The 18,880-nt window shown below is 41.1% G+C and overlaps 1 protein-coding gene across 1 annotated transcript in view; it reads left to right on the top strand.

Moving 5' to 3' along the window:
* The window catches only part of si:dkey-215k6.1 (transmembrane protein 132D), a 193,599-nt gene that overhangs the window by 119,644 nt on the left and 55,075 nt on the right, over positions 1-18,880 (top strand). The window contains exon 5 of the mRNA XM_053869950.1: positions 18,673-18,868. Within this exon, the coding sequence (XP_053725925.1) occupies positions 18,673-18,868 (196 nt within the window). The remainder of the gene's footprint in view (positions 1-18,672; positions 18,869-18,880) is intronic.

The following is an 18,880-nucleotide window of genomic DNA, read 5'->3' as shown; positions in this document are numbered from 1 at the left end:
TTATAAACCATGTCTTTGTCTGTGGAAACTTTGTGACTAACGGCTATGATTATCTGTGCCAAGATTGCCATTAGCTGAGACTCATGCTTTGCCCTGTTTCACGAGCATAAACACTCACTGCTTCGGTAAGAATCAGAGGAAGCACTCACACACCGTCCTTTGTAGCACACACAAACGCTCTGGAGGCTAATTATCAGTCAGGTGTGTCATCTTATATTTATTTGGGCCAGTGAAGTGCTAACAAGCGTATCCTCTTCTGCCATCGCCTCTCTTTTGCCATCTGTCCGCCTTCTCCTCCTCTCTCGCTTCTCTCTCACTTTCTCGCTCTGTCCCCCATCCTCTCGATGAGACATTGCTGAGGTAGGAGGTTTTACAGGTTGTGTTCAGTGTCACATTCAATGAAAAGCCGGGAGAGACAGGAGGGGGGGCAGGCTGTCGTGTTGCATTTAAATGAGAGGCACAGGTGTGTCTAGTTCTGTAGAAGGATCTCCGCATTTCTGGTGGCAAACATCCAGGTGAACACTCATTGACCCACGGCATCGGCTACTGCTGATAAATGCCCGATGGGAGACATTTGCAACAAGGAACCCTTTACTGTGGCACAGTAAGTGCTCTAACATCATCTGCAGGTCTGCTGAGGAGTCACACCTGAATTTTCTGGTGAGACACTTCCAAACTGACCATTGAACGTGGACTCCTTTATGCCTGGTAATAACTTTGGCAGGCAGTTGAGTGTGAATGCGTAACACCAAATAGGCATCAGATTACTTTGCTAAATAATCTGGCGTATGAATGAAGAAGAAACTGCCCTTATGTGTACCTGCATTTCTGGAATTATTCTTCCTGAAGATAATTTCTGTACATTTTTTTCTTTTTTTGTTTTTTGATTCATTTGCATCATTCTTATCTTAGCTGTGTGCATGTTTGTGTGCACATAAATGTGTAATGTGGTCCAGATGTGGAGCAGCATGGCAGGAAGGGTCGGTTGGATTCACCGCCTGAGGCGTTTTTCACGATTCACCTGTTTTGTGTCATAACAGCCGTTTGCACAGAAACATTCAGATATCAGATGCACCCAACACTCAGCCATGTCGGCAGATTCATGATGTGAGTCTTCTGTTCACAACACTCAAGTTGTGATATTCCACATTTATTTCTAAATGAAATAGATTTCATACAACAAGAAAAAATATTGAACATCACTGATGTTTTGCTTTAATTTAAATGAAAATAATCATACATCTACCACAAAGCAACATACGGTTAAAACTGCAGAAAGTAATTCATTCAGTACTCAGTTCAGTATGAAGACTTTTTGGAGTGAATTTGCCAGTTGATTTGATATTGAATATTTTCAAATGGCATTTCAGAAAATGTTGGTTTTACGACCTGATTAATCTTAATGTGCATTCTCACTTGCAGATCAAGGATAACCTCATTTTTAAACAATTGTTTCATAACATATTCAAAATAAGTGTAATTCTTTTCATTATTTTGTCTCCTTTTTATATTTATGTATATCTTTGTAAATACTTTAAAATGCCATGTGTGTGTATTTATTTATTTTTCTGAAACAGGCATGTTTAATTCCTAATTTACTAGTTTACACGTTTACTTAAGTACTTTAAGTTTGGTTTACCTTTACATGTTCAAGATGTTCTTTAAGTTTATTAACTTCTGCTGAAAAATATTCCAATATTTTAAACATTAAATTGTGCCATAAAAGAGGTAATTGTTTAAAATAAATCATTGTCATTGATAAAAAAATGCAAAATTCATGAGCAGACATGAATAGGACAGGTGTTATTGTAAAAGTTAAGCATCTTTATTTAAGTCGTGTGTCTGTGGACCGACAGTATTTCCATGCTTCTTAAACTTAAACCATTTATGTTAACATTGCGATGACAGCCATGGGTGACTCAACCAAATAAGTTGCAGTGGAATAGGGGAGAGGTATGCTAATGGCTCCCCATGTACGACTGCTGCTCCCAGCTGGCGGTACATCAGGGACAAACTTAAGCCCCGAGGCAAAACATTGCTTCCGCTCTGATTAGCACATTACCTTGTTCCTACAAAACATCACCAAAGTGTTCGGTGACATTTCCTGCTGGTTCACTGTTAATCGATGTCGCGCTTAAATAGAAGTAAGGGGTGATAATGTGCTTTTAGTCAGAGTGGGGCAGGCTGAGGGGAAGGCGACGCCCTGTGACTCGCAAGCATGAGAGAGATGTGTGAATGAACTTGCTGTTAGATTAAGTTCTTCACTTGCTCCCTCCAAAGAGGGACAGGAGTGTTGGCGAGTAAATAGAGATCCCATTTGACATTTATGTGCCTGTGAGCAAATTGTGGGCCACGAGTCATTTTTGTAAACCACCACCAACACTTTTAAGACTCACTGATGAAGAATGAGCCAGAGCAGATGTGTCATTGCTATATATATATATATATATATATATAATCAAAATATCTGGAAATCCTGCTCATTGATGTGTAAAAGGTTTTTGACATTTTTATCATTTTTGGGATTTCTTGTGTTTCCATTATTGTACTATTCAGATTTTGAGTATTACCAAGGGTGATGGAAACGCTGTCTTCAGTGACTTTGATGCACTTCAACCCATAACGTTTTTCTTAAAGAAGTAACTCGGAAGAATACAATGCTGTAATCTGTGATCTTAAATTGACTTGTCTTAAAACCGGGAAGTCCATCAGCCATTATCAATTTTTGAGCTTGGGTCAGGGATGGCAATGGCTGGAGATAAGAGTGGTGGTCGTATTTTAATTTGGCTTCTGATGTGTAATTTCACCTTTGACATGTATATTTTTCATCAAAATGCACGAGACATTGAATATCTTCAAATCTTCTAAATGAAAAAGGGGCCTTTTACGATGGGACGGTCTGCTAGCTACGACGGAAAACAAGAATCAAGAGTATAATCCTCGTCACGGGAGAGTGATGAGAGTCAGCGATGTAGTCAGTATAGTAGTGCTGAATTGTTGAGTTACTTTTCACATCATTCTTTGTTGTGCTGTACGATTTTAGATCAGTGGTCAGTAAACAGTGACCAGTCAGTCTTGAACCCTGGTAGATTGTGGACCAATTGTCCTGACATCAGTCAAATGAATTCTGTGTCGCAGTCTTGTGCAGCTGCAATGATGGATAAGGTGCACAGTGCTCTCTTTTTCTTGTATCGCTGAAATAATTAAACATGAACTAACAAGATCGATGCAATCTCTCGATGCAATCTCCAAGCAGTCAGTGGCAAAAATATTGCTACGTCCGAGAGGACCATGCGCCTGCGCGTCAAATGATGCTTGTTGGAGCCTGCTGGTTAGCTCTTCCCCCTCTCCCGGAGGTCAAAACACATTTCAAACTGGAGGCCAGGGGGTGAAATCTCTCGCATAAAACGTATACACAAAGATAAGAATGATTGCGGGCTGCCATAGAACAATATGAGATTATTAATGTTGAGTAAAATGAAATGACGCAAAAGAAGCTAGATTAAAGAAAAATAAAAGACATACACTACACGCGGACAAAAGTTTTAGAACACCCCAATTTTTCCAGTTTTTTCATTTATCTCCAAAATATAAAAATGCACCTGGCATTGAAGATACTCATTTCCTTCTCATTGAGCTATGCACTGATGAATAAATAAATAACAATTAACCACTCTGACGGACTTTGCCATTTTGGGTTTGACAATCCTTCATGCAAAATGTAGATTTGCAGATTACTTCCCGAGGTAACAGAAAATCTCATTTTATCTACTTTTAATCAGAATACTGAGAGGGCCGGTTCTCCACTACACCGCTTCTGAGTTGCCATCTGCATTTGCCACCACAGCATGGCCTCCATTTTACACCTGCCCCATTCATTCACCACAGCCAATGGAGCCCATTGTTTATCTTTGTACTCTGCTGAAAGAAGAGCAGCAAGACAAGTGTTTCCAGCTCCAACACACTTGCTGCACTATTTCCATCACTTCCTCTTCCCCTAATTGCTCATCGCTCTCTATCCATGTCAACTATCTCCACGCTAGCCTCTCTCTCACTGTCCTGCGTTACACTCATTACTAATCGGCCACTAATAGAGCTGCACGCACCACTTGCTCACTGAAGAAGTGTTCATTATAAATATGATTTTTTTTTTCTCATCAAATTGTACTACGGTTATTCATTTAAAATGTGTAAATTAAAAAAAATATACAAATTAAAAATGACTGATATGCCTCATGAATCAAGTAGCTGGAAGATCCATGGCAAAAAGTGCCGGTGTGTCAACTCAGTCCAGACACAACAACCTGTTCTACCAGATCCACACTCCTGGAACTGAGAGATTAAATCAAATATTGTTGCTTGTGCTGCTGAGATTCATGCTGTATTGTGTGTGTGATGAGTGATTCTTCTTCATGTAACTCTTTCCCTCAGTCCAAGTCGACAGTTTCCCGGTTTAGAGACACAGCTGTCAACACAGGCAAAGGTGTTCCTGTGTTAACCTGCCAATTGACTGGAGTAATGCCTCTCTGTGAGTGTTTGCTACACAACTGAGCGTGTGGCCGAGCATGTGTGTACATGTGTACTGCCCTCTATTAAACATTTACCGGAGCCACATTCCTCTCAAGTGTACTTTTGTTTCTCCTACCTACGGCCATTGTTTTTTCTCTGACCCTGATAGTTTGACTGCCGAGGTCGCCTGTTTGAACAGGGGAGTTGAACCTGAAGGCATTTTTTACTTCTCACTCAACCCAAACCACTTACTAGCTGTCAGAGTGCTCCCGGCGTGGCGGGAGTTTGGCAGGTGGCATTCTGGAGTCACAATCCAGAAAAGTAGTGCAAGGACAAAGTGAGTCGCAAAAGTGAGGAACTCTGAGAACAAATAAAATTGCTATGAAGAGAGACGAAGCACAGACTGGAAACAATAATAAATTAAGCATGTTAAACAGGTTTCAGACAGGGTAGTCCATCACATCCAGAGAGCCTCTTGAGTTTGCTTGGGCATTTCATGTCTAACTGGGAGGAGACCTGGTGCAGTCTCAGGACCTGCTGGATTTATGTATTCCCCTAAATAGCAGAAGAAGCTCACCAGGGAGAGGTACGTGTAAGCTCCAGCCCAAGGAATTCTCAGTGATCATACACTTTCATCCACTGATAGGAGGGGTAGACAACAACATGAAAGATAACACACAAGAATGAAGCAACATCCTTCAGCATCTGTGAGAAACTCAGTCTGCACTTAGTGTTCTGAGAACAAAGAGAAATTGTACAGCCAAAAACAATGAGGCAGCCTTCATCTGTAATTTTCCACTAGTCTGAACAGTAACAATAATTTTGCATCCCAAAAGCCAGAAGAAAGAGTCTGGACTTGTACCTGGAATAGGAAGAAGGATTAGACTCGTCATTCACACACTTAAAATTGTAACAATTTAAGATGGGAGACCCTAGTGCAGCAGGGAGGAGACTGAGGGTCAAGTCCAACAAATTTAATCAGAAAACTAACTGAATACACACAACGTCTGAACTAGAAGGAGGCAGGTAAACAAGGAACAAAAGTGCTATACACAAACTAAATTACTCTCTACTTCTACACTAGGGGGAGGCAGGAGGAACTGTACAAAATCTCAACACAAAAGGGAGACAGAGTGCAGAATAAATAAGATCAAACAGTTCAGAAACCAAAACAAACGTCCATGGGCACAAAACAATGGAGGAGAACAAGGGTCCAAGACAGAGTAAGTCCACGGGATTGGGGGAGAGGAACCATGGAGAATGGGCACAGAGACACTGGAAAACAAAGCAGATGGATAAGGAAAAACTCACAAACTCAAAGCGCATGTCAAAAAGTCCCACAGTCAGGAGATGAATCGTCCACGATATGAATACGGGCAGGGAGGGTCATACCAGAGCGAGCACAAGCAACAAACCGACGCAGGTTGTCTTCTCGCCGGCGTTCAAGTGGCACAGAGGATGATTACATGATTGGGCTGAGGTGTATGTGTGTCTGTGACACCTATATGGTGGGAAAAAGACCAATCCTCCCAATCCTGGGAGAGAGCAGGGACCAGTCCAAAACAATATGACTAGATGGAGGGGGTTCGTGACAAAAAATGTGATTGTGATGTGATTTAAAAGCAGTCGAGGTCTAAGTGGTGGTCCTTTTTTTGGACATCCAAACCCTTTCCAATAAAGCATTGCCCTATTAGACCAAGTTGCAGTTATCTACTTTCCCATTCAAAGTGCTCTATTCTGAGGTGGCACTGCTGGTCTGCATGTCTGGAATACGGTATATAGTATGGGCAGCTCATTTTGTCTTTTTGATCACCACAAGAATATTTGAAAGAGCCTCACTGCAACTTGGTAAACTGCTATCACATCTCCCACAAATATCAATCCAAAGGTAAGACTTGTTCCTCACGTGGTGTTTCCTCTGGACAACCAGAGGAAATGTCATCTCATATTTGCCGGGTGGTAGTGAGAGCTGAGAACAGTATTTTTTTTGTGATTTATCTACAAAGAAATCTACATATTGCCAGACTGCCGTGAAGCAAGTATGAGGCCATTCTATCCTCACTCCCGTGGCATAATATATATACTGACGAAGAAGGCAGCCTTCAATGTAAAATGGACTAAAACAAAGTTTTCCTTCTGTATCATTCCTGGCAGGGAGGTGTGGGCCATGTGAGGCTCGCGGGGAAGATCGCCCGAGACGTGCCGAAGCTCTCTTCACTGAATTATGATCAATGTCAGTTGCTCAACATACAGTGAATGGAGCACCATGGCTTACCCTTCTTTTTTCCCCACGTGTTGCGCAGAAAAGGAGGGCAATGTGTCCAAAGGAAAGCTGAAGGCTACCAGTATAGGACACAAAAGGAAACTTTCGCATGGGAGAGAGAACATGCTGGTGAGGTTGGTTTGAGCTGTCAATTGAGGGGGCCTAAATAAGACAACCATGGATAATTTGCACCAGCTATGAGGCTCACATTTTGAATGAGAAAATTGTAGAAATAAGAAAAGAGAATTAACACTGCATCTGTTGAAGTCCGATCATCTCCTGGTCTCAGACTTTGCCCGGCTCCTCCCGCCTTCGCCTGAACTGTCAGTGTAAGGAAGTGTGCAGACGAAGAGCTTGGCCTGCTGGGAGTTTTATTTTATTTCACTTTTTCAAAACTCGTGGTCTGCAGTGGATTGCCCGGCTGACAGGCTGGACCTGATACCTGGCCTAATTCCGTCACTCGCTCGCCCTCACTTGTCCCTGCAGATCAGGGAGACTCCATGAATATAATTAAGAGCTAAATATGCATAAGGGCCATTCCTAAAAAATGGAGTTCACTGAAGGAAGAGAAAGTGGAACCATGCAGGATAGACAGTGCACCTAAGAAACACAATGAAGGGTGGGAGTTTTCAGCCTTTAGGTCAGTCTCCATTAACATAATAGTGATGTGGTGACATGATATCATAGAAACTGGTTTGGTTTGGTGAGAGTTTATCACAGTTGCTGTTGTCAGACACACACGGAATCAAAGACCATTTTCACATTTCTGTAATCATATATTGATTTAATGTGTTTGACATCCGTCTGCTCAACCATCATTTCCACGCTTCACAATATTTGTCGGAGGATCTCGACCCCGCTGGGACGAAAATGGAATCTCTTTTCTTTCTCCTTAAATGCATTTCAACCAGAGAATGAGAGTTCCTGACAATTTGTGGGACGAGCCGGACCATTGCCTCTCCACACTATCACAGCCTTTCTATTTCAGATGAACGCTTCTTCTTCTCCCCAACCTCATTTAAGGAAGGTCAGGGTTCACACCTGGATGGAGAGCTTGTAAAGTCTAATGTGATATGATTTTCTGTGGGTAGAGAACACCTTTTGTTGGCGCATGGTTATGGGACTGAATTTTGGCACGCTGGTTTCTCGTACACCATCAACTCCACAGGCACAAGATGACAACAGCGTTTCAAATGGTTGTTTGATATTTTCATTGCTCATGCATTGTATTTAATCTGCGTGAGTCAGTGCAGTGTGCCTCAACATTCTTTGGTTTGATTATTGGACACGGTTATTGAAGATCAAATAGCTTCAGACTATTTTATTGTCTAGGTGCCTTCTTAGAGTTTTCATCTCATTTTATAAAGCAGCATTGCACTTTACATTGCAATTTCCTATCACAGATACCATAGCTATCCAGGAAAACCAAACAAATCTTTATTATGGATGTCCTGATACCATGTGCAGATATCGGCCTATTTTGCAGTACTCATAGTGAAGTACTCGCTCATGACAGCACCCGATGACGACTACTGCTGTTCCCAAGCAATATTTACCTTCTGTGGATTCATCGCATCATATTTTTTAGGGCTGTCAACGCAAATGAGGGTGGTCACAGGCTCTCCTGCCCCTCATGTAATAAATACTGCCTGATAAGCACTGCAGTGATGGACCCCCACTCTGTCAGCGCGAATTATAATTTTGTTATTGTAGTAATAATATTTATGTAGCTAACATTTCACCATTTACAGTATCACATTAAATAAATAAAAAAATCTTTCACTTAAACCTACTCATCAGAATCAGAATCAGAATCAGAATCAGATTTATTGCCATGGTCAGTGGGGAGCCACTGACTAGGAAAGTGTCTTGGAATAAAGTGCAACAACAACAACAAATAAAATAAAATAAAATAAAATAAATAGAATAACATAACAACAAGGCTGTTCACGAATTTAACAGTCTGATGGCCGAGGGGAAGAAGCTGTTCCTGTGACGGGAGGTTCTGGTCTGGATGGACCGTAGCCTCCTGCCAGACGGTGATAGAGGAGGTGAGGATGGACTGGATGATGGCCGTGTAGAACTCCAACAGCAATTTCGTCGGCAGTCGTAGTTTCCGTAGCTGCCTCAGAAAGAACATTCTCTGCTGGGCCTTCCTGATGAGGGACCCAATGGCCAGGCTTGTAACTGCAGACCAAAGATTAAAAAATAAACATGTTCTCTCATTAAAACACTGTGCATTTAAGTTCATTTCTAGATTTATTTCAGTGAATACTAAATGAAGCACAGTCAGAACAAGTACAACTGCAGAAAGAGATGGCAGTATTGGCTTTGCTTTTGCGAAAGTGTCATTGAAAAGATTACCATTGCACAGATGTGAACTGCAGGCACAGTTCTCATATGTGCTTATCTCTACATGAAAATAATGATCTTAATAATGCGGGTCGAGTACTGTTGTGACATTCATATGATCTGAAAAGAAACAAGTGCTGACAGAATCTAAAATGATGGTGCTTTTCATTGTTTACACACTGTGAAGCACCAAAATCAACCAACATTGAAAGGAGCTTCAACACACTATCCAAACATTCTGCACTGCAGTGGTTGGAACTAGCTATTGGTAACATGATGGACTTATTGTGACAGCTCGAGACTAGCACCGTTTGCATTCAAGACTTGTTTGTGCAGAGAGGACTTGGTGGTTTTGCCTCTGTCATCGCTACACCCGGTTATGACCATTTTGTTTTGGCGCTAGACGTCTAATTTCCCACGTCCGGATCCCCAAAACTCCCAATTTTTTTCACCACACCTCACTGCTATGTCTTAATGAAACAAATATGTACGCAATACCACTGTGTTGCTTGGATTAGGAACTAAGCACTAGAAGAATCACCCTAACAAATTTGAATAATTCCTGTCAGAAGCAACAGAACCTGTGGCTCTGCTTTTTCTGACGTCTTCTTAGAAAAATCGTGCAAGCTGTCATTATGTAAGGGTATAAGCTGCGGGCTTAAAGCGGGGGATTATTTGAGGTAATGGTGTGGGATGTGACTTAATGAGCTCTTCAGAGATGTGTGGATGTGAATTCTCTTGCATTTAGTGATGTGACAGGCGTGTTTATCCAAGGAAAGTTGGAAGAAGCAGAACTCCAGCAATGAAACCAGGAGGCCATGAAGCTTCGAGGTTCTGTGTCCGTCTGGTGAAAATGCCATGGTAAGAGGAGACAGAGTTTGTGTAGTGAGTTTGTCACATCAGTGTGACTTGATGAAGAAGTAAACTGTCTATCTGACTCGGCTGGGTATGTGCCCATGTCACAGTACCACTACTATTACTACGACTATTATTAGTACGAATTTAATTGAAGCAAAAATCTGTAACAACGTAGATCTCCAAACTCTATGCTTAACAGAGGATAGTGACTGTGACTTCCGCTATTAACATTGTCATTGTCACATCAACATGAAGGTTAAGTATAATTTTCACCACACTCTCTAGAAGGGAAAAATCTATGTAGAACCGATTGGTGGGAATGAATGCCGCAGCAGAAAGTAAAAGGGAACTTTTTTATTATCGTGAATAGTTCTGTCTTTTGCACTTGAATTCATAATTGATGCATAAGTTGGTCTCAGTAACAGCCCACTTTAACACTTTGCATTAGTCTGTCTTTCATCACCTCACACCACACACAGTCAACTGACCTGTCAGTATAACTGTGAGGGTTCCACTCTTGACAGTTGGGAAATAGATTCGACACATTGGGAAAGTGGACTTTAGCGTACTATGCTGACGCAAAAGGCAGCCTTTCAACTCTGAATGCTACCGCATAGGTGTTTTGATGGACTAAAAGAATGTTTTCCCTCTCGAGCATTCCAGACTGGGCGATTCGCAAGGAACAGCTCACACAGAAAAAATGCCTGAATGCTTCCAAAATGCAGCTAACGTTGTGTAACTTTATAAAGCATTTTCGGGCCGTACTCACAACGCGTAAACTTTTATTTTTTTACATATCGAGGCCAGTGAAGCAATGTGTCGACTAGCATGAAAAACATCAATCCAACTTTTGTTCAGCGTGAGGCAATTTTGAAGTCTGAGTGAAAGAAAGTTGTCTAAATTAAGTGATTTCTCTTTTCCTTTTTTTACTAAAAGGACCACTAGCTTTGGTGGAGTAAGCTTGTAGCTAGTGTTACATTTTGCAGTAGCTGCTTGTTTTAACTTATTTACTTCAATATTTACAGGAGCATACTGTGTTCACAAATACAAGCATGCTGCTTTTATTTGTGACTATTTTAACATTTTTTTTTACAGTGCATGACAAAGTCACATGCATTCATAGGAGACTTTTCTTGTTTTCATTGTGGACAGTTTCAGTGTCAGGTTTTTCCACTGATGATTGATCTTATCTGTCACCTGGACAGCATAACTCGTACTCATTAGTAGAGGATTATTTGCTATTGATTTGCATGATTTTATAAACTTAATAAACTATGGGTTGCTTATCATGCATGTGACACCCGAGAACTCTTAGCAGTGACATGACTCTCCTGCAACGGTCACTCGACTGACTAGAAAGTGGACCTAAATGAATCATCTCCATTATTTAGTTGCTTCACGTGGATTGTTGTCAGTCTGCCTCAAAGAGTGAAGGGAGTCCCGCGACAACACAATCCCATTATCTTTTTAAATTGTTGCTATTTTCAAGGGTTGCTATGTTTACTTACTTCTGGTAGCTCACTTGACATGCCTGTTCCTGCATTCATGCTGGTTTCTTGCTGGTCCAGTGAGGATTTATATATAGTCTGCAAAAAAGACACATTATTATGGTGTGTCTATGTAAAATATATTTCCAACTAGTGATACAAGAGCAATGGATCATTTAAAATCTAAAGACGATTGAGGCTCACTGTCCATTTCAACACACACTCACAACTATAAAGTCTCAGTTACTTTAGTGGCAAAACTATGGCAGCGTAATAATGACATCTGTATTGGTCAGAATCACTGATTCTGAGGCCCTATTCCTGCGGTACACTTAATATATCCATTCCGCTTCATGAATCATTTTGGACCGGAGACCTGTTTGCCATGGGTGACCCTACAAGGAGCACTAGGCTCCCAACAACGTAGCCCCCTGAAAGGTACGCAAACCTCCGCACCGCGATCAGGTTATGGTCATGTGGGGGACTATCTGAAATCTTGACAATCTTATACACACACATTTCCCAATTTGGAAGTCCCTGCCGTCCTCATCCTCGCTGACGTCCTAGTAACCACGCCAATGACTACATCCTCATCCCCCCTTCAGTGTGATCAGACAAGCACAAACTCTGCCGCTTTTTTACTAACTAAAGTTCTGGTAAATGCTCTTCTCGCTGTCTGTATTTATGGATAATTTCAAGTCGAGTAATGTCATGTTGTTTTGTTAGTCAAGCAATGGGACGAAGAAATCATAAAGTCAAACAATTTCTGCAGAACGATGTGGTTCCACAGCTGTTCAGCCGATGGACGTGCAGATCAACAGACAGATAATTGTTAATCATCCCTCCAAATTAGCTGTGAGACTTAAAATGAGCCGAAACAATTCGAGCTACAAATGGGTTCAATGAGCGCTGATGGAAGCTGTAGTTAAAAGTTTACACTTGTGGTATTCATTTTTTGTTGTGTAATTTGAATTCTTTCATGTCTGAAAGTTAAATTTTTCAGCCATATACATCACAAAAATAAAATAAAATGACTGTGCCATTACATCACTTCATTTTTTCTGCTGTTCTGCATTTAAATAAAGTGGAAATGTACGGAGAGACTGAGCCTGAATTACAACATCCATGCCTGCTCAGGTCCATTTGTGTCTGTTTCTGACACTGCTTTTACCTGATACTCAGTGTCGAGCTGTGCACAAGCGGACACAAATAAATAACAACGAGGATTCTGGAGGACAATCCGAGGATGAGTTCTTTAAGGCTGCCCACCACATTGTGTACATTTACCAGGAGTGAGAAGTGACAAATATTTTTTTGGTCACATTTCTGTGAAACAAACTTGTTACCATTTGTGTGTAGCAGCTGAAGGTCAACGCTGACTTTTGGACACCCAAGTGAACGCGTAAAAGTGTAAACTCCTGGGACAATTTCGAGTGGCAGCTTTTAGAAGTTGAGGAACAATGTCCTGCTGTGTGCGTGTATGTGTGTGTGTGTGTGCAACACGAGAGGACTGAGTGATATTGTTTTGGAGCCTTGTGGTCAGAATGGAGCTAACACCTGAATGAACCTGTCACTGTAGACACATTGCTTTTTCAGCTCCACCGATTACACCACACCTGAACACACAGCTCTTTTTCTTGTGCAGTTTTTAGTGGGTGTGAAAGACACAGGGAGTGCTTGTTCATGGCTGCTGTGCATCTGTCTGAGCGTAGCAGTCGGTTACAGAGACAGGAGGAGACAAAACATTGTGTCTCACCATGTATGTGTCCGACACAGTCCTGAGGAGTTGTGAAATCTGGTTTACATTTTTAAATTTCATAAATGGTTTGGAACGTTTTCATGGATGTTGATTATTTCTTAACTCAGTGGAGTTAATAGTCATCTACGCAACTTCTTGTCAAACATGCTCAGGGTCAAAATGCAGTGCATTTACTTCATTTAAAGTGATTCCTTTTCTGCCCTCAGATTATGAAAAAAAAACAAAACAAAAACTGTTCATTAGTGTTTTATATACTGTATATAGACTATATAAACACTAATGATTCCCTCTTATTTTTCAAGAGATCAGCATTTGTGCTTTTACTGAATATAACAACCGTCACTGGAAATCAAAGACCTAGAGCTGATAATCATTCTGGGGAAAGGACATTTAAAAAGGGCAAGAATCTAAGATTTATTCTTATCTCCGCTCCTTTTTGATTCCTGAAACCACATTGAATGAGGAGAGTTGTTGTATGTTTGATGTGGGATTGAAACTACAGTTTCTGATCTCTTCACCGTTTACAGAACTCTTTATGTAAACCATTTTGTAACTATGTATCAAATAATAAATTGGTTAGCAAAGAATACATTTCAAACAAATCATAGGGCAGAACCAAAGTAGGCAGCAAACCCCTCACACCGTAAAGGCCAAATCTATTAGTTAAAACACAGGGAGATGGAGCAGTCAGGCAGCTGGAGGAGAGAGAGTGATGGAGAGATCTGAAGGAGGTCAAGGGAAGCTGACACCCATTACTTTCATCTCCTTAAACTCTTGGTAAAACATATTGCTCATCCCTGTTCCCATGGACACACGCAGGCATCACAAACCTTTTACAGCCACATCACAGCCTTTGACCCTGATATTGGCGTGCAGGTGTGTGCGTGCTTTTGTGTGTCCTTTATGAATCCCTGACACATTTTCCAAAAATCAATTTCCACATGGCGCGCCCCGTAACTCATGCTGGGTGTCAAATGAAATTGTGGTCATTTTCAATAACAATAAAAAGACGCCTCTTTGGTCTCCTCCTACCATTGACTCTAGATATTGTAGCGCAATGGGAACGGTAGTAGAACGGTAAAAGGTATTCGTCATGGACAGATTGTCCAGTTTCTATCATTAGCCACTTGAAATATCTGTGTTCTCAACGAACCGGTGTGTTTGACTCTTCAGTCGATTCCAGTGATTGATGATCCCATTGACGTGAGGAAAGCAGATACATGACATAGGTTTATTGACTTATTTTGATGTGCATCAGTTGAGCATCGCTGAGCTGAAGTCATTTAGACCAGTGTTTTTCAACAGGCGTGCCACAGCACACTTGTGTGACTGTCACCAGAGACACTCAGGTGTGCCATGGGAAATGATCCAGTTTCACCCAATTTATTCAGAGATGGAGGTGGACAATATGATGACATAAAATAATGAACAATTAAAGCGTGTTGACAAGCTACCAATGCGAGGCGATTTCTATACACTACAGATGTATCCTGACACTGCTCGTCCGTCACTCGCAGCGCACAATGTTGCGCATATGCTCCTCTTCCCACACACAACCGCAACTAGTAGTTCTAGTTGTTTTTATATCTGATGCACCTCTAACGTGACCAGACACGACAGAATGATGGATTGTTCTTTGGTGGAGCTAACAGAGCGAACGTGACGTCTCCCTTCAAAACTATTGACACTCATAGAATGTCAAAGTGCTGCGTGGTTTAAAAGTTAACTAAAAATGTACAGCAGAACAAAATAAATACTCTCCAAAATGTGAAGTGAGAAGGAATCATTGTTATGAAGCAAGCTGAGGCAATGAATGTTATATATGTCTGGAAATCACCCAAACTAGAATAAAATCGCGCAAATCAGTTAAAAATAAATAAATAAATCATGATACATTTTGCCATATTGCTCACCCCTGGGAAAATTTTTAAACATACATTTTCTGCAAGCGCGAGTGTCAGTAGCTTGGCTTGCCGTGGCTTGAAGGTTGAAAAGCTGATTTGGATGACTGGGATTCCTTCAAATCTCGTTACTTACAACTACAATTTAACCTCTTCCAGTTGAGTCACTCAAGTCAGCACATTCATTATTTGGAATTCACCAACCACCTAATGGTGGTTGCATATTTAGCTACTCTTGCCCTCTGGTGGGCACAAGCATAATGACACATGAAGGCAAGCATTCTGTGCATGATTTTGATCTCATAATCGGTTATACAGTATCAGAGTCCAGTGTGGCACATTGAATCAACAGGTGCTTAAAGACATCGACATCAACCAATACATGAATAGAAAGAAGACATATTGGATTTTCATTCTGTGTAAACAAAATAAAATAAATGAATAAACTTTCTTTCTATATGCGACCATAAAATGCTGCATATTGTGATTCCGATTTGGTTCTCGTAGGTGGACCAAACGCCTCCTGCCATCTAGTGGCATCACTGAAAGTACCAAGTATCAGTGCAATTATTTGCAATTATTAATTATCAGCTGTGTGCAGTAAAGTGGACGGACATGCACGCAACTTCAGTACATAATGAACGATTTGTCTTCAGTTTTTGAGAAAGGAGAGCAGGTTAATGCAATACATATGTGTGTGTGTGTGTATATATACATGCCTATATTCTTCATTCTGTATTTCAGACACAAGTATTTCATGCCTGTCTAGAAATGAGCTGATCCTGAATGTTGGAACCACACAGCTTCAGGATGTGTCCTCCTTTCACCAAACGTCCTATGTAACTGTTTTGAAACAGTTTGAAACGCAGATCAATACGCCACTCACCTTCTATGGTCTCAGGCTCCACAAGAAGACTGCACAAGGAAGATCTGGTGTTGTGATATGAGACGTTGGAGAACAAAGACATTCAGCAGTTATTAAGAGGAACGGAGTGTATGCTGAAACAATGATAATACAAACACAACATTGAATGATATTAAAGTATAGAATTCAGCAAATGTGTCTTAAATGAAGTTCACTTCCCGTCAAACAGTCACTAGATATGTTATGCAGTAGCTATAAATGAAAGGGTTTCATTAAGTTCGAAGACTTGCGTGGACACAGGAAAACAGTTGGAGACGAATTCAGATTTCCCGCTTGGCCGCTCCGGTTCTCTGTGCAAGTCGGCAGGTCATCACAGGATTTTATTCAAGCACTCCGTTTTCGGCAGTGACACGATGATCAAGGACAACGAAATGAGTTTTGAGTCACTGCACTGTCCTTGCTAAAGAATTTCTGTTGATCACTAACCACTGTGGTCCATGTGACTGAACTCTGCACAGAATTGTTGCAGGAATAAATCACATTTGAATGACGTATGTAGAGGAGTAACACTTTTAAGTGTGCTCTCAATAACTCAGCTAAGTAAAGTGCTGATATTCAAACACAGTGCGTACGCTCCACCTCAGACACAATTCGTACTCGTAATCTTAAATGAAGTGAAACCAAGTTCCAGTTAGCATTCAAAAGACATTTTCCATGACAACTGTATATTTACAGTTTTCCCATGATCGCCATGATTCTTCAGTAAATAGAACCGGAATAAACCACTCCCATAACTCAATTAATAACTAACTCAAGTTAATGCCCCTTTTCATGCAGTGTGTACTTTATATGTCCCCAACATTTGATAACACATCAAAGACCCAAGATAATCACAAATAATTACTTACGAGTCGTGTACAAACACTGTATCATCTGAACTCTTCTTGTCCTCAGTTATCTTGCTCTGTCGGATTCACGCTTTCTTTTCTGAGACTCTTCACTGTGAACTATTGCCTCCGCCATGATGATAATGGGAGATCGCTGCTGATTTAACTCGGGATAGGTGCCGTAACATGACTTAATAGTCACTTTGGGCGCTGTGGCTACCTCACTCTCAGGACATGCACTTGGTTGGGTCGCCGAGGGAAAGTTAGGTTGTCTCGAAATTCCTTATACTGAGAGCTAGAGAGACTTCTATCTATTCAATATGAAACCTGTCATCACAGAAAATGTAAAAATAGGTATGAATGTTAGCTTTTGCTGCTTTAAGAAGAATCAACAATAGAAAATATATAATGCGGTTGGACAAACAAAATGACTTTTTTTATGTTTTAAAAACCGTTGGTATTGCACTTGCTTTCTGAACCTGTGTGTGGCACATCTCCGGGCCACAAGGTTCTTGCACACCAGTGGCATGTGCTGCAACAGCTCAGCATTTCTTCTCTGTTACTGAAGCTGGAGAGTTTGTTTACCTACATTCTAATGGATACGCAGTCAGAAGCTGACTCCAGTGACGTTGTGGAGGCACGTTTCTGGTTCTTGCTTTGTGCAACACTGTGCTGGGTCTGGTTCACTTTAGCCTCTGAAGCCACCCATGCACATACGTGCTGACTACATTTTTGTCTTTCACTGCCAATTACACTTTGTGAAATCTGAGGGAATTTGAGGGAACTACTTCCTGACAAGCATTTGACATCTGACATCTTATTTTATATGTGGTAGGTCCGCGGCTTATGACAGTTCCTTCACCATGTCACAAGTTTGATTCTTAGTGCAGTCATAACAGATATGTCATAAGTCTATGGTGCTAATTTTGACTATTTAGTCTGTTGGAAAACAGCATATAGGGTTAATTGACAGGGGGTGATGATTTTGATGGAGATAGCAGCACACCAATGCAAAGGGACTGATAGTCTGTTGGATTCTCTCCTGTTGAACGACTCAAGTTGCACATATGAGTAACTACTGAGCTGTTCAGGGGTCACTTGGAGGTCAGTGATGTGATATCTTTAATAAACTTCATAACCAACTCTGTATGATCGTCCTGCATCTGAAATGATTTCTAACTGGTTTGTGCCTTTTTTTTCAACCCAGGCTCCATCACCAACCTGTATCACTCTGTTGGCCGATAATAGCTTTTATGTTGTCTAACAATTTCTAACTCAATCCTCACAAACTCTAGCGCCTGTGGTGGCACTGCAGTCTGACACCTGATAAAGGAAGTGCAAATTCTGTGTCGAGATAAAACTTTACCACAGGAGATGAATCACAGCAGCAACAGATAAAATCAGGAAGCCTGACAGGCGGAGAGGCAAATCAGGTTGTGATAAAATAGTGAGAGCATGATATGCTGCGGCAATGCGACTTGTCAAAATGAATGACTGACTTCCAGGAAACAGAATTTTAATAGCAAGGAAGAATCGAGGAGAAATGGAATTTAGGGTGGCAGGTTTGCAGCCTGCTTTAGCTCCGCAAGTTTTATCATAACTCACGTTTTCATTTATTGTGTGGTTAAAAACCTCAGTTCTGTGATGAGTGTTGTCTGTTTCATGGATAATCGATATTGTATATATAATGTTGATAATTTTGTCAGAAATATGTGTATTATTTGTATCATCTGTTATTCCTCATTTGTCGTTTGTAAATACTGTATTCAGATGACCTTTCTGTGTCTTTAGGCTGGACACTGACTCGTATGAGGTGATGCAGTTGGATTTCGAAATCGACAACGTGATCAACCTGGTGCCCACTCAGACGCTGCACTGGAACATCGAATACCCGTCCACCATGCAGCCAGTGTCGCGGCAGACTGAGAAAGTCTCACACATTCACATCAGCAACAGAGACATCCAGGGGATCGTGCCACTGGCTGAGGTAGGGAGCACC

Source organism: Synchiropus splendidus, chromosome 7, assembly GCF_027744825.2.
Source record: "Synchiropus splendidus isolate RoL2022-P1 chromosome 7, RoL_Sspl_1.0, whole genome shotgun sequence".
NCBI classification, from domain to species: domain Eukaryota; kingdom Metazoa; phylum Chordata; class Actinopteri; order Syngnathiformes; family Callionymidae; genus Synchiropus; species Synchiropus splendidus.
Note: the sequence above shows the minus strand (reverse complement) of the source record. Positions and strands in the feature narration are given on the sequence as shown.